The sequence below is a fragment of the Propithecus coquereli genome, unplaced genomic scaffold, assembly GCF_000956105.1.
Source record: "Propithecus coquereli isolate 6110/MARCELLA unplaced genomic scaffold, Pcoq_1.0 Scaffold53, whole genome shotgun sequence".
Taxonomy (NCBI): domain Eukaryota; kingdom Metazoa; phylum Chordata; class Mammalia; order Primates; family Indriidae; genus Propithecus; species Propithecus coquereli.
The window spans coordinates 400795-414064 of record NW_012151174.1 but is presented as its reverse complement, the minus strand read 5'-3'; the positions used below and the strand labels follow the sequence as shown (position 1 = coordinate 414064).

The 13270-nt window shown below is 43.1% G+C and overlaps 1 protein-coding gene across 1 annotated transcript in view; it reads right to left on the bottom strand.

Moving 5' to 3' along the window:
• Window positions 1-113: 113 nt before the first annotated feature.
• LOC105820597 (cytochrome P450 2B6) overlaps window positions 114-13270 on the bottom strand; it is a 24480-nt gene continuing 11323 nt past the window's right edge. The window contains exons 5-9 of the mRNA XM_012657118.1: window positions 5929-6105; window positions 5239-5380; window positions 3159-3346; window positions 2834-2975; window positions 114-758 (exon numbers count right to left, since the gene is read on the bottom strand). Coding sequence (XP_012512572.1) covers window positions 568-758; window positions 2834-2975; window positions 3159-3346; window positions 5239-5380; window positions 5929-6105 — 840 coding nt within the window. The 3' untranslated portion in view covers window positions 114-567. The remainder of the gene's footprint in view (window positions 759-2833; window positions 2976-3158; window positions 3347-5238; window positions 5381-5928; window positions 6106-13270) is intronic.

Below are 13270 nucleotides of genomic sequence, written 5' to 3'. Positions count from 1 at the left end.
CCCAACATGGATGAGCTCGAAAATATTGCTCGAAGTGAGAGAACAGACACAAAACATCACATATAGCATCATTCCATTTACAGGAAATATCCAGAATAGTTAAGTCCACAGAAACAGAAAGCAGATTGGAGTTTTCTGGGGGCCAGTGGGGAATAGGTAATGGGTGTGACTGCTTAATAGGCCTGGGTTGTAGTTTGATCATCCGGGGCAGATGCTAAGAATGTTTGGAACTACGTGCTGCTGGTTGGACAACATTGTGAATGAACATTGCCACTACGTCTCACATTGTAAATGGTTTATTTTATCTTATGTGAATTTGCTCTTAATTTAAAAATATGTGTATGAAAAAGAGGGAGCTGTGATCAAGAGTTTGGGTTCTAGAGCCTGAGTGTGAATCTTGCTCCTCCACTCTTAGCGAGGTGAGCTCAGACAGAAGATGCTGTGGAGGGGGAAGGACACGGGCTCACAGCAGGTCTCTCAGAGGCAGGGAGCTGTGGAGGGAGTCAGGGCCATTGTCTTTGGAGGTGGAGACACTTAATGACCCTGGAATCTTTTGGCCCCCTTCCCTCAGCCCCTTTGGCGAGGCAAAAAACGGATCTGGTATTGTTGGGGTAGTTTGCCCACACCATTCTCCTGGGGTGTGAGGTCGATGTCCTCAGGTGCCACGGGGCTGGCCAGGGAGAAGTTCTGGAGGATGGTGGTGAAGAAGAGGAACAATTCGGCCTTGGCGATGCCTTCACCAAGACAAATGCGCTTCCCTGTGGGCACAGAAGGAAGATCACCAGTGTGGGTACAGGGCGGGTGGACGTTCTTTGCCCTGCCGCACTCGTAAGCCCTGACGCTTGTGTCCATTGCAACAGATTTGCATGAGATTGACCTTTAACCTGAAATTCAGGGTGAACTTTTAGGTGGTTCCCAAACCCTCTGAAACTGGGTGCAAATCATTGGGATGATAAGCCACGTTCATTTCTCTAGGAGAGAGTTTGTGTGTGTTTTACCTCTACCTATGTAGGTGTGAGCATATTTCTGACTTTACATTTTTAGCGTTCTTCATTTCTCATGTGGGGAGAATGGTATCTATCTATGAGGGCTCCTGTGAGGTTAAAGTAAATGTCTACAAAACTTCTTAGAATAACAGCCGGATTGAATTAAGAAACCTCAATGTGTAGTTACTGTGTTGTGTTTGTTTCCAGGAGCATGTGTGGGCTGTCTGTTTCTGGCACTGTGTGTGTGTGTGTCTATCTCTGGGCTGTCTTCTTACCTCAGCCTGAGATCCACAGGCTTCAAGATTTCCCCCAAAATATCCAAATTATATATAGATTGGGAACGGGATTGGTGTACACGGCAGTGGGGGTGGGGAGGTCTATGGTTCTCATCACTGCCAGAGGTGTAATGAACCCCCAGTAGCATATAAACTACAGTCTTGGAGAGAAATGAGGACAGAAGGGGCTGGAAAGCCTGAGGCACAGACACAGGAGAGCCTCTCCCTTTGCTTCAGTGTTTCCCAACCTAACTTAGTATGTAAACAAACTACAATCTAATGGAGCCTGTTAAATTAAAATTTGGCCTGAAGCTGCCTCTATACATAACAAAGTGTAACCTAACTTAATATGTAAACAAACTACAATCTAACTTGAGAGTATATCGTAACAGGTAACTGATCCTTGGCCAATCATACTGGCCGAGATTCAGCCAATCATAGCCTTCAAATCGCTCAGACAGGTCCAAACAAGGCAAACTCTGAGCCCTAACCCATCAGGCTGTGTCCATGGGCCACTTCCTTCTTCCGTGGATAAATACTGCTTGCCCACGTGGCTGGTTACATCTTTGCAAACTTTTACTGGTTCATGGTGCTGCCCAATTGATGAATCATTTCTTTGTTCAAATAGACTCTTGTAAATTTAATGTGTCTAAAGTTGTTCTCTTAAGAAGCCAGAGAGTGGACAATGGGAACTGCACCAGGTCAGAGCGTGTCAAGACCTTGCCCACCTCCCCAGTGCTGGAGGATTAATCCAAACTCCTCCCCCAGCCTTCAAAGCCCTGCCCAGCTGACCTCTTCGCCTTATTTATTTCCTTCTGGAAACTACACCCAAGTCTCCCTTGGCCTTCTTATAGTTTCTCAAATGTGTCATCAGGTTTCTACCTTCAGGCTTTGCCCTTGCTGTTTGCTCTTTCTAGAACACTCTTTCTGTTGACTAATTGGTACCTACCTATGAGCAGCTCAGCTTGGAAGACAGCTCCTCAGGAAAGCTCTTCCTCATAGACCCACCAAGATTAGTCAGTGTTTCCTATTTTGTGCTCCCCAAATCCCCTTTAGAGCACTTATCATGATTATGATTAATTATAGTAATAGCTGCCCCTATGAGCATTTATTTTTGTGCCAGGCAGTTCTAACCATGTTAAATGCATCACTTCATTTACTCATATTATTATTTTGTTACTATTTGATGGGTGCCCATCTCATCTGAAATTTCCTGGGGCTGGAGCTACATTTCTGTATGATTTGTTTGATACATTATCTTCAGCCCCTAGCAGAGCACTGGACTCAAAGTAGTGCTCAATAGATTTTTTTATTGAAGAAAATGAATTGACTGAAGTTTAGAGAGATTAAAATACTTTCCCAAGGTCCCGCTTGCCAACATGTGCCCTTGGGGCATAATCTCACTCCTGAAGCCCCTTCATAGAGTAGTAGTAAAGATGGAATGAGATCACACAGATAAGCAAATTAGAATATAGTAAGTGCTCAATAAACAAGGACTTATCATTGTTTTTGTCAGGAGGAGTTGGAACCCGCACTCTGGTGTCTGGGAAAGGGATCTCGGGTGCAGCTTACCTAAGGAAAAGGGAATAAAAGCTTCATTCTTCTTCAGTGCCCCATTGGCATCCAGAAAGTGGTCAGGGTTGAAGGCATCTGGTTTTTCAAAGTAACGTGGGTCACGGAGAGCAGAGTTCAGGATGGGAAATACTTCAGTGTCCTGAGGGAGGGTCACAAGATCAAAAGATATTCCCATTCCCTGGCCAACAAACAAGAAAAAACCCACAAAAGAAAACCAAATACAAGGGGACCCTATTGAGAAAGCTACAAAAAGTTGAGTTTTGTGATGAAGAGAACCCAGGATGCCCACACAGGAGAGATGCAAGAGCCCCGCCGGTCTCACCTTGGGGATGATGTACCCTCGGAAGTGGGTGTCTTTGGTGACCATGTGGGGCAAACCAAGGGGAAGAAGGTCTGCGAATCTCTGAATCTCATGGATGACAGCGTCCGTGTATGGCATTTTGACCCGGTCTTCGAGGGCTGGAGGGCGATGTTTGCCAATCACCTGTTCAATCTCCTTGTGGACTCTCTCTGCACAGAAAAGGGGACCAGTGAACCCCATTTCAAAGAAACATCTCCTGATTTCTATGGGCCAATGAGCCAGGAAAATCCTATGCCAAAGTGTTAAATCATTGATACACATCAACACAATCAGCTTGGGGTGAGGGACGAAGGGACGAAGCAAAAAGAAGTCTTACCCTTCTGCACATAATGAATGTTATAGATTCTATCCGCACATGCACAGGTACACACACACACACACACGCACACACACACACACACCCACAATTTTACATGGAATTTCAGATTAAGAATTCTAGGCTACAAACGTGCTGAAACTCTCTCTCTGAGTAGAAAACAACCTAAGAGTTATTGTTTGTGTATTATAAGTGGGGCATTGTGTTAGGTTCTCAAGAACATAAGAGTGAAATCAATAGATTAATGCATGAACAACTGGATAAATGAATGACAACATCAATCAATCAATGACAAGATCAATTCATGAATGGAAAAATGGATGAATGAATGAATAAACCAACAAATGGATGTGTGCATTCACTTATGAATCAATAGATGGATCCATTACCAAATCACTAGCTAATAGATGGTCCATAAATACATCAATGAATCTATTATAATTAATCAACAATCATATGAATGGTGAGATAAGGGATTGAAAAAATTAATGAAGTATGAGTAAAGAAATGAATGGACAGACTGAATGATAAATAGATAAGGAATGAATAAATCAGTGACTTATTTAGTGGATAAATTAAGGAAGGGATAGATGGATACAGAATGAATTGAAAAACTGATTGATGGAAGGATTAAGGAATGAAACCTAATTTATAAAAGGATGGATGGATGCATGCATAAACGAATGAGCCAGTGAATTAATGACAAACAGTCCACTCAACATATCACTGTTGCAAAGGATCAACTCACGGATCAATTAATTCAAAAAAATAAATGATGAAAGCGTATTTCCTTGGATGAGTCACAGACGAAAGAATCGGTGAGTACGCAGGTGAATTAAGGACAGATGAAATGATGGATGGATTAATAGGTAAATCCTTAAGTGATGACACAGAAAGTCAAATATCCCATGTTCCCACCCACACATGGGTGCTAAGAAACCTGTACACATGGACAAAGAGAGTGCAGTGATCCACAGTGGAGACTTGGAAGGGTGAGTGACGGGGATGATGAGAAATTAATGGGTACAATGTACATTATTTGGATCATGGATACCCTGAAAATTCTGACATGACCACTACACAGTATATGCAAGTAACAAAATTGCACATATACCCCAGAAATTTGTACAAATGAAAAAAAATTTAGAATGCCCTCGCCCCTCAAAACTAGTCTTTAAGTGATGGGGGAAAACAGTGGGAGAACCATTCAACAGATTCTGCATGCATCCACGCGTCCACCATAAAAACACTGAATGGAACTGGAGACTGTTCTCCTAAATGAAGTATCTCAAGAATGGAAAAATAAACCACCACATGTACTCGCTATTAAAGTCGAACTAACCCATGAGCGCACATACGCACAGAGGGAAGTAAAACTCAGTAGAGATCAACCAGGGGGAGGGGGAAGGGAGGAGTGGAGGAGAGGAGGGGCAGAACCCCACCTAATGGGTACAATGAACACTATTTGGGTGACAGGCACACCTACAGCCGGGACTCAAGCATTGCCAAGGCCATCTATGGAACATAAAACATTTATAGCACATAATACAATCTTTTGAAATTAAGAAAAAAAAGATATGGTTTAGTTGGAGGCTGGTCCAAAGCCTGCAGTGCTTCTGCAATAACAAGCCAATGTCTCCTCTCTCATCCAGGGAGGACAACATGCCCCACTTCTGCAGCTCAGAGGGAGTCCGAAGATGCCCTACTTAGCTGTCCCTGGCCCACCTGCGACATGAGGGTGTTTGAGCATGAGCAGGAAGCCGTAGCGGAGGGTAGTACTGGTGGTCTCAGTGCCAGCAAAAAAGAGCGAGAATGTGTTGAGGATGAGGTTCTTCTGGTTGAACTCACTGTGTGGGTTGGATTTCTCCTGGGTGCAGAGCAGAGATGAGGGGAGGGTCAGGGGAAGCTGTGGCTTCACTGTGCACATGGCAGTGTCTCTCAGTACCCTCCATCTGTTTCAGGGTCCCTCACCCTGTCGGGCCACCTTTGCTTTTCTCTGTCCCCTGCATGTCCAACCTGCATGTCCAGCTCTGTCTCACTCAGCCTCTCTTTGGCTCTGTTTCCATCTCTCTCCCCATCTCTTGTGTGTCTCTCTCTTTTTTCTCCCAGTCTCCTTCTGCCTCTGGGGGTTGTTTCTCCTGTTGCTGTAATTTTATCTCTTGCCCCAAATTTCTTCCACACCTTTATCTCACTCTCTCTCTCTCTCTCTCTCCCTGTTCACTTTCTCCTCCCTATTTTCTCCTTCCTTTCACTTCATCTTTCTTGCCTTCTGCATCTCCTTCCCTCCTTTTTCCTACACCCCCCTTCTTCTCTGCATCCCTCCTCCCTTTCCTTTCCCTGTTTCCCTCCTTTCTTCTTCCCTCCCAATCTTGTCCTCCCTCCCCTTCCCTCCCCTTTACATCTCCCACACCCCACTTTTTCCATGCGCAGCAGGTAGGCATCTATGAGGTCCCGGGGGGCACTGGGATCCAGTGTTTCCCGGTGCTTCTCCACACTGCAGCCAACGAAGGCATTGATTTCCTGCGCGTTTTTGCAGATCTGCCTGTGTGGGCCAGGAAAGAACTTCATGAAGTCCGAGAAGAGTTCAAACAGCTGCAAGAAAGAGGGGCAGTGAGGTCAGCCTGCGGCATGTGACAGGGAGAAGGCATCACTCCCACATCCCAAATCCTCCGTGGAGAACATCTCAGTCTCTGTGTCTGTTTCTGTCTCCTTCTCTCTCTCATCCCCTCACTCACTGACCCCATGTCTCCTTTGATCTCTTCTCCTATGTTATCTCTTTCTGCTTCTTGCTCCCTTATCCTTGGTCTCTGCCACACCTCCCTGACTGTCTCCCCTCTTGCTTTCTTTATCTCTCTGTCTCCCTTTCTTAATATCTCTCTGCGCCTCTCATTGTCTACCTCAGCCTGTTCCTTTGCTTTTTGCCTTCTGTTCTCTGCTTCCTCCCCTTTCCTCATCTCCCTCACTGTGTCAGCCTTGATAAACTGATGGTCACACAAGATGAACCTGTCAATCACTTAGGAGTATTTATTTTGGAGCGTATTTCTATTTCTTTATCTGATGATAAATGGAATACCTAACTTCTTGCAAACAATGCAAAAATGTATATCATAAGATGCAAAATTTCTTCTTAATCCCTCACTCTAGAGATAACCATTGTTAAGTGTTGGTAGATCTTCGTTGAGATATTCCTCTCTCCATGGTTCCCCAAGGGAGGAGAACATTGGAGTCCCCTGTGGGGTTTGACGCAAGTACTCCCTGGGGACCCCATCCCAACCTTTCAGATCAGACCCCCCCCAGTAAGACTTGCTGGGAATCCACATTTGTGAGAGTCCCACATGGGAATTGGACACACACCTGGTCAAGAACTATAGCTACATCTCCTGTTCTTCATGAGTTTAATATTGTTAAACTTAATATGCAGTAGGAATAGTTTCAAGCTAGTCAACTAGAGAAACTTTATTATTTGTTTTAAAAGGGCAGCATAAGGAATTCAAAATGGTGGATGAGAAAAACCACCAGCCAGAGTGTCTCTGCAAAAAAGATAGATTTTGTAAGAAAGTCAAAAAATATAAACACTAGTTTGCAGTCCCACCAGCAGTGTATAAGTGTTCCTATCTCTCCGCATTCACATCAACAGTCACCATCAAATTGCTATTAACTGATCAACACAGAAGTGCACATATACGAATGACATCTATTGGATGTCAGGCAGAGGGGAGGGGGAAGGGGGTGGAGGGGACGGGTATATGCATACACAAAGAGTGCAACGGGCACCATCCGAGGGCTGGACACACTTGAAACTTAGACTTGGGAGGGAAGGGGAGCAAGGGCAACATACGTAACCTAAACATCTGTACCGCCATAATATGCTGAAAAAAAATATAAGCAATCAGACAAACATAGATTGGATGGGGGTCAGAAGGAAGGGTGCCTCAAAGTACAGGAAACTCAACTAGAAGAAGTTGCAGAGGAGAACTGGAAGGAGAAAGGCCCCTGAGAGGCTTGCAGACCAGCGACAAGGGTAGGTGGAGCAATTAACTGTCCCCTCCCTTGCATCTTGGATTGCTGGTGGGCTCCTGAGCGGTTGGAGAGACCTGCCAACACCAGCCCAGAGACGCTGCCAAAAGTGAGCGGCAAGCCTTTTTAGGAAAGAGTAAAAGCCTCCCATATCCCTCAGGACACCTTCCTGGACGCAGATCCGAGCCGATCGGCAGATGCCATATTGCTTCATTCTCTCCTTCCCATTCCCTACCCGTGGTTGCCCAGAGAGACAATTTAGCCATCACGCGGAGGCATCTCCAAGGAATGGGACGTTTCCTTTTGGGGCCCTATGGCAGACTGAAGGGTACTCAGACTGTCAGCTTCCTACCCACCAGCCCTCCCAGGTGCTGCTAGCCTGGTGACTCCAGGAGAATGGCGCAAATCCCGAGGTGGAGAGACATGGACCCAGAGGGGCCACCCCGTGGGTGACTCGAGACCAGCACTCCTCTCCCTGGCAGGGTCAGAGATTGATCTCCAGGGCCAGGGAACATGCCTTCAGACCAGACCCCATACAACCAGGTCTTGATCGCATTGCCCTGGGGAACAGAAAGGGTATTTGTGAAGGAGCCTACTGAGGTATGTGTGCCTTCAGGGGCAGATCAGCGGGCTTGAGGGGCAACCCTCCTCCCACAGGAAGGCCGTGTGGCCAGCCCAGGCTGCGATCCTGGGCAGGGAACCTCCCAGCCCGAATCACAAGCAGGGGAAATCCGCTGGCTTGAGGTCCTACCTGCTGGTAGAGGCCCAGGAGAAAACACGGAAGAGGGGAGGATAGAAAGGAGTAAGGCTTTTTCCTGACTGCAGGTCTCAGACGACACCATTCCCACACACAGACTTTTTGGTTGAGTGAGGCCATTTCAGCCCCTCCTTGGCAGCTTTGCCCAGAAACAGAGAAACAGATATTTGCCCCTGCTAACACCATATGTGGAACTTGAGGGCAGGCTTACCCAGACCAGCTTCACCCAGACTCACTCCTGGACCTTCCCACACTTACCTGGAGAATAAGGACACACCTGGAAGTCCCAGGGCCCCAACTGCCCCCCAAGGCACAAGAGTGCCTCTCCAGAGAAACAAGAGCTGGTTATGGGACCCCAAAACAGCACTGTAATGTGCTCCTCCCAGCAAGCACCACTTACTAACAGGGAGGTCATTCTGCAAACCCTCTTACTGCATCTACTGACTCATCATAAAGGATGTGATCAAATCTCACCCACAAACACCACCTACTGGCTAAGGGACTAAATAGGGCGTGTCATTATCCAAACAAAAATCTAAAGGCCAGAAGCAACAACTGGTCCACATGGGAAGGAACCAGCGAAAGAACTCTGGAAGTATGAAGAATCAAACGGAAAGCACAACCCAAAAGAGGAACACCAGCTCTCTAGCAATGAATGTTAACCAAATTCAGAACACTAAAGTGACAGAAGAAGAATTTGGAACATGGATTGTAAGAAAACTCAATGATATGCAAGAAAAAACGGATGACCAACACAAAGAAATCAAAAAAAAATCCAGGACTTGGAAGAAAATTCAATAAAGAAATTGAAATATCAAAGAAAAATCAAACTGAACTCCTAGAAATGAAGAATTTATTCAAGGAACTACAAAACACAGTGGAATGCCTCAAGAACACGGTAGATCAAACAGAAGAAAGAATCTCAGGGATTGAAGATAACACCTTTCAATTAAATAAGTTAGTCACAGAGATAGAGCAGAGAAAGAAGAGAAAAGAGCAAAGCCTACAAGAAATGTGGGATTATGTGAAGAAGCCTAACGTGAGAGTTATGGCCATCCCTGAGGATGGAGAAAAAAAATGGAAAGGTTGGATAAGGTATTTGAAGATATAATAGAGGAAAATTTCCCAGGCCTTGCTAAAAGTCTAGATATCCAGGTACAAGAACCTCAAAGGACCCCTGGGAGAGTCAACGCAAATAGGAAGACACCACGGCATGCAGTTATCAGACTGACCAAAATATCCACTAAAGAGGCCCTTCTCTGAGCTCTAAGGTGAAAGAAAAAAATAACATACAAAGGAAAGCCCATCAGAATAACTCCAGACTTCTCAACTGAAACCCTACAAGCAAGAAGAGACTGGGTCCCCATTCTCACTCTTCTGAAACAGAATACTGCCCAGCCTAGCATCTTGTATCCTGAAAAACTAAGTTTTATATACAAAGGAGACATAAAGACATTCTCAGATTAGCAAAGACTGAGGAAATTCACCAAGACAAGACCAGCTGTCCAAGAAGTACTTAAAACAGACTTACACACGGATCAGCACAATAAACACTCACAAATGTAAAACCACTCAAACACTAAAGATCAAAGGCCAGATACCATAATGGCTCAAGGGAGAAAACAAAACAACAAAGTTGAACCCAATATGATTAACAGAAATTTGCCCCACCTATCAGTTCTCTCAATAAATGTGAATGGCTTGAACTCCCCACTGAAGAGACATAGGCTGGCCAAATGGATAAATACACAAAAGCCAAGTATCTTCTCTCTTCAGGAAATACATCTAACCTGCAAGGATGCATTTAGACTCAAGGTAAAGGGGTGGAAATCAATATTTCAAGCAAATGGAAGCCAAAAGAAGGCTGGAGTGGCGGTTTGGATTTCACATAACTTAGTCTTTAAATCAACAAAAGTAATGAAAGACAAAGAAGGTCACTACATAATGCTGAAGGCTACAGTTCAACAAGAAGACATAACAATTCTAAATATGTATGCACCCAACTTAGGTGCACCCAGATTCATAAAGCAAACTCTACTTTTTTTTTCTTTTTCTTTTATTTCAGCATATTATGGGGGTACAGATGTTTATGTTACGTATGTTGCTGTTGATCTAAACAAATTGATAAACAGCAACACCATAATAGCCAGAGACTTCAACAAGCTGCTGACAGCACAGAACAGATCCTCCAATCAGAAAATTAACAAAGAAATAATGGACTTAAACAAAACTCTAGAACAAATGGGCCTGACTGACATTTACAGGACATTCTACCCAAAAGCCACTTAATATCTGTTCTTCTCATCAGTTCATGGAACATTCTCTAAGATTGACCATATCCTAGGATACAAAGCATGTCTCAAAAAATTTAAAAAAATAGAAATCATACCATGTATCTTCTCAGACTGCAGTGGAATAAGAGTAGAAATCAACGCTAACAGAAACTCTCATTTCTAAAGAAAGTCATGGAAACTGAACAACCTTCTGCTGAACTATTACTTCATAAACGAGGAAATCAAGATGGAACTCAAAAGATTCTTGAACTAAATGACAAAGGAGACACAAGTTACCAAAACCTGTGGGACACAGCTAAAGCAGTTCTTAGAGGAAAGGTTTTTTTTTTTTCTTTTGGATGTGGTAGAGAAAAGAGGAAAGTTTATTTCCATAAATGCCCATATCCAAAAGTCAGAAAGATCACAAATAGACAACCTAATGAATTGACTCAAAGAGCTGGAAAAAGAAGAACAGGCCTACCCGAAACCCAGCAGAAGAAGTGAAATTCATAAGATCAAATCAGAACTAAATGAAATTGACAAAAGGAAAACTATAAGGAAGATTAATACAACAAAAAGTTGGTTCTTTGAAAAAATAAAATTGACATGCCTTTGGCTAGACTAACGAAAAGCAGGAAAAAAATCTCTAGTAAGCTCCGTCAGGCACGAAAAAGGAGAAACTACAACTGATGCCACAGAGATACAAGATATCATCTATGAATACAACAAAAACCTTTATGCACACAAACTGGAAAATGTGGAGGAAATGGACAAATTTTTAGAAACACACAGCCTCCCTAGGATCAACCAGGAAGAATTAGAATTCCCGAACAGAACAATATCAAGTACTGAAATTGAAACAGCAATAAAAAAGCCTTCCTAAAAAGAAAAGTCGCGGACAAGATGATTTCACACCCGAATTTTATCACGCCTACAAAGAAGAACTTGTTCCAATCCTGCAGAAATTATTCCTCAACATTGAGAAGGATGGAATCCCCCCCAACACATTTTATGAAGCCAACATAACTGTAATACCAAAACCAGGAAATAATGCAACAAAAAAAGAAAACTACAGACCAATATCCCTTATGAATGTAGATGCAAAAATTCTCAACAAAATTCTAGCTAACCGAATCCAGGTGCTTAGTAAGAAAATAATCCATCATGACCAAGTGAGCTTCATTCCAGAGATGCAGGGATGGTTCAACATACACAAATCTATATATGTAATTCGCCATATAAACAGAAGCAAAAGCAAAAACCATATAATACTCTCAATCGATGCGGGAAAGGCATTTGATGAAATTCAACACCCTTTTATGATAAGAATGCTTAACAAAATAGGCATAGACGGGGCTTACCTAAAAATGATACAAGCCATATATGACAAACCACAGTCAGCATCATACTGAATGGGGAAAAATTGAAAGCATTCCCACTTAGAACTGGAACCAGGCAAGGTTGCCCACTATTTCCACTTCTATTCAACGTAGCGCTGGAAGCCCTTGTTACAGCAATTAAACAACAGAGCAGAATTAAGGGCGTCCAAATGGGGGCAGAAGACATCAACCTCTCATTCTTTGCTGATGATATGAATTATGTCTGGAAAACCCCAAGTATTCAACCAAGAGACTCCTGGAATTCATAAATGAATTCGGAAAAGTCTCAGGATACAAAATAAATACACAAAAATCAGAAGCATTCATATACACCAATAACAGTCAAACTCAGAAGCAAATCAAAGAGTCAATACCGTTCACAATAGCAGCAAAGAAAATAAAGTACCCAGGAATATATTTAACTGAGGAGGTAAAAGACCTCTACAGGGATAACTATGAAACACTGAAAAGGAAATAGCAGAGGATGTAAACCGGTGGAAAACTATACCATACTCGTGGGTCAGCAGAATGAACATTGTTAAAATGTCGATACTACCCAAAGTGATCTACGGATTCAATGCAATCCCTATTTAAATACTAACATCATTTTTCACAGATATTGAAAAAATAATTTTATGCTTCATATGGAACCAGAGAAGACCCTGTATAGCAAAAGAAATCCTACACAATAAAAACAAAATGGGAGGTATCAATTTAGCAGACTTCAAACTATACCAGAAGGCTATAGTAATGAAAACAGCTTGATACTGGCACAAGAACAGGGACATCGACCAGTGGAGCAGTACTAGAACCCAGATATAAAACCATCCTTATATAGCCATCTAATCTTTGACAAAGCAGACAAAAACATAGACTGGGGAAAAGAATCCTTATTCAATAAATGGTGCTAGGAAAACTGGATAGCCACATACAGAAGACTGAAACAGGATCCACACCTTTCACCTGTCACAAAAATCAACTAACGGTGGGTAACAGAGTTAAACCTCAGGTGTGAAACTATTAGAATTCTAGAAGAAAATGTTGCAAAAACTTTTATGGACATTGGCCCAGGCAAAGAATTTATGAAGAAAACCCCAAAGGCAATCACAACAACAACAAAAATAAATAAATGGAACTGGGTCAAATTAAAAATCTTCTGCACAACCAAGGAAACTAAGAGAAGAGCAAAAAGACAACCTACAGAACGGGAGAAAATTTTCACACGCTACACATCCGATAAAGGGCTTATAATTAGAATCTACTTAGAACTCAGAAAAATCAACAAGAAAAAATCAAACAACCCTATCAAAAAGTGGGCAAAGGACATGAAC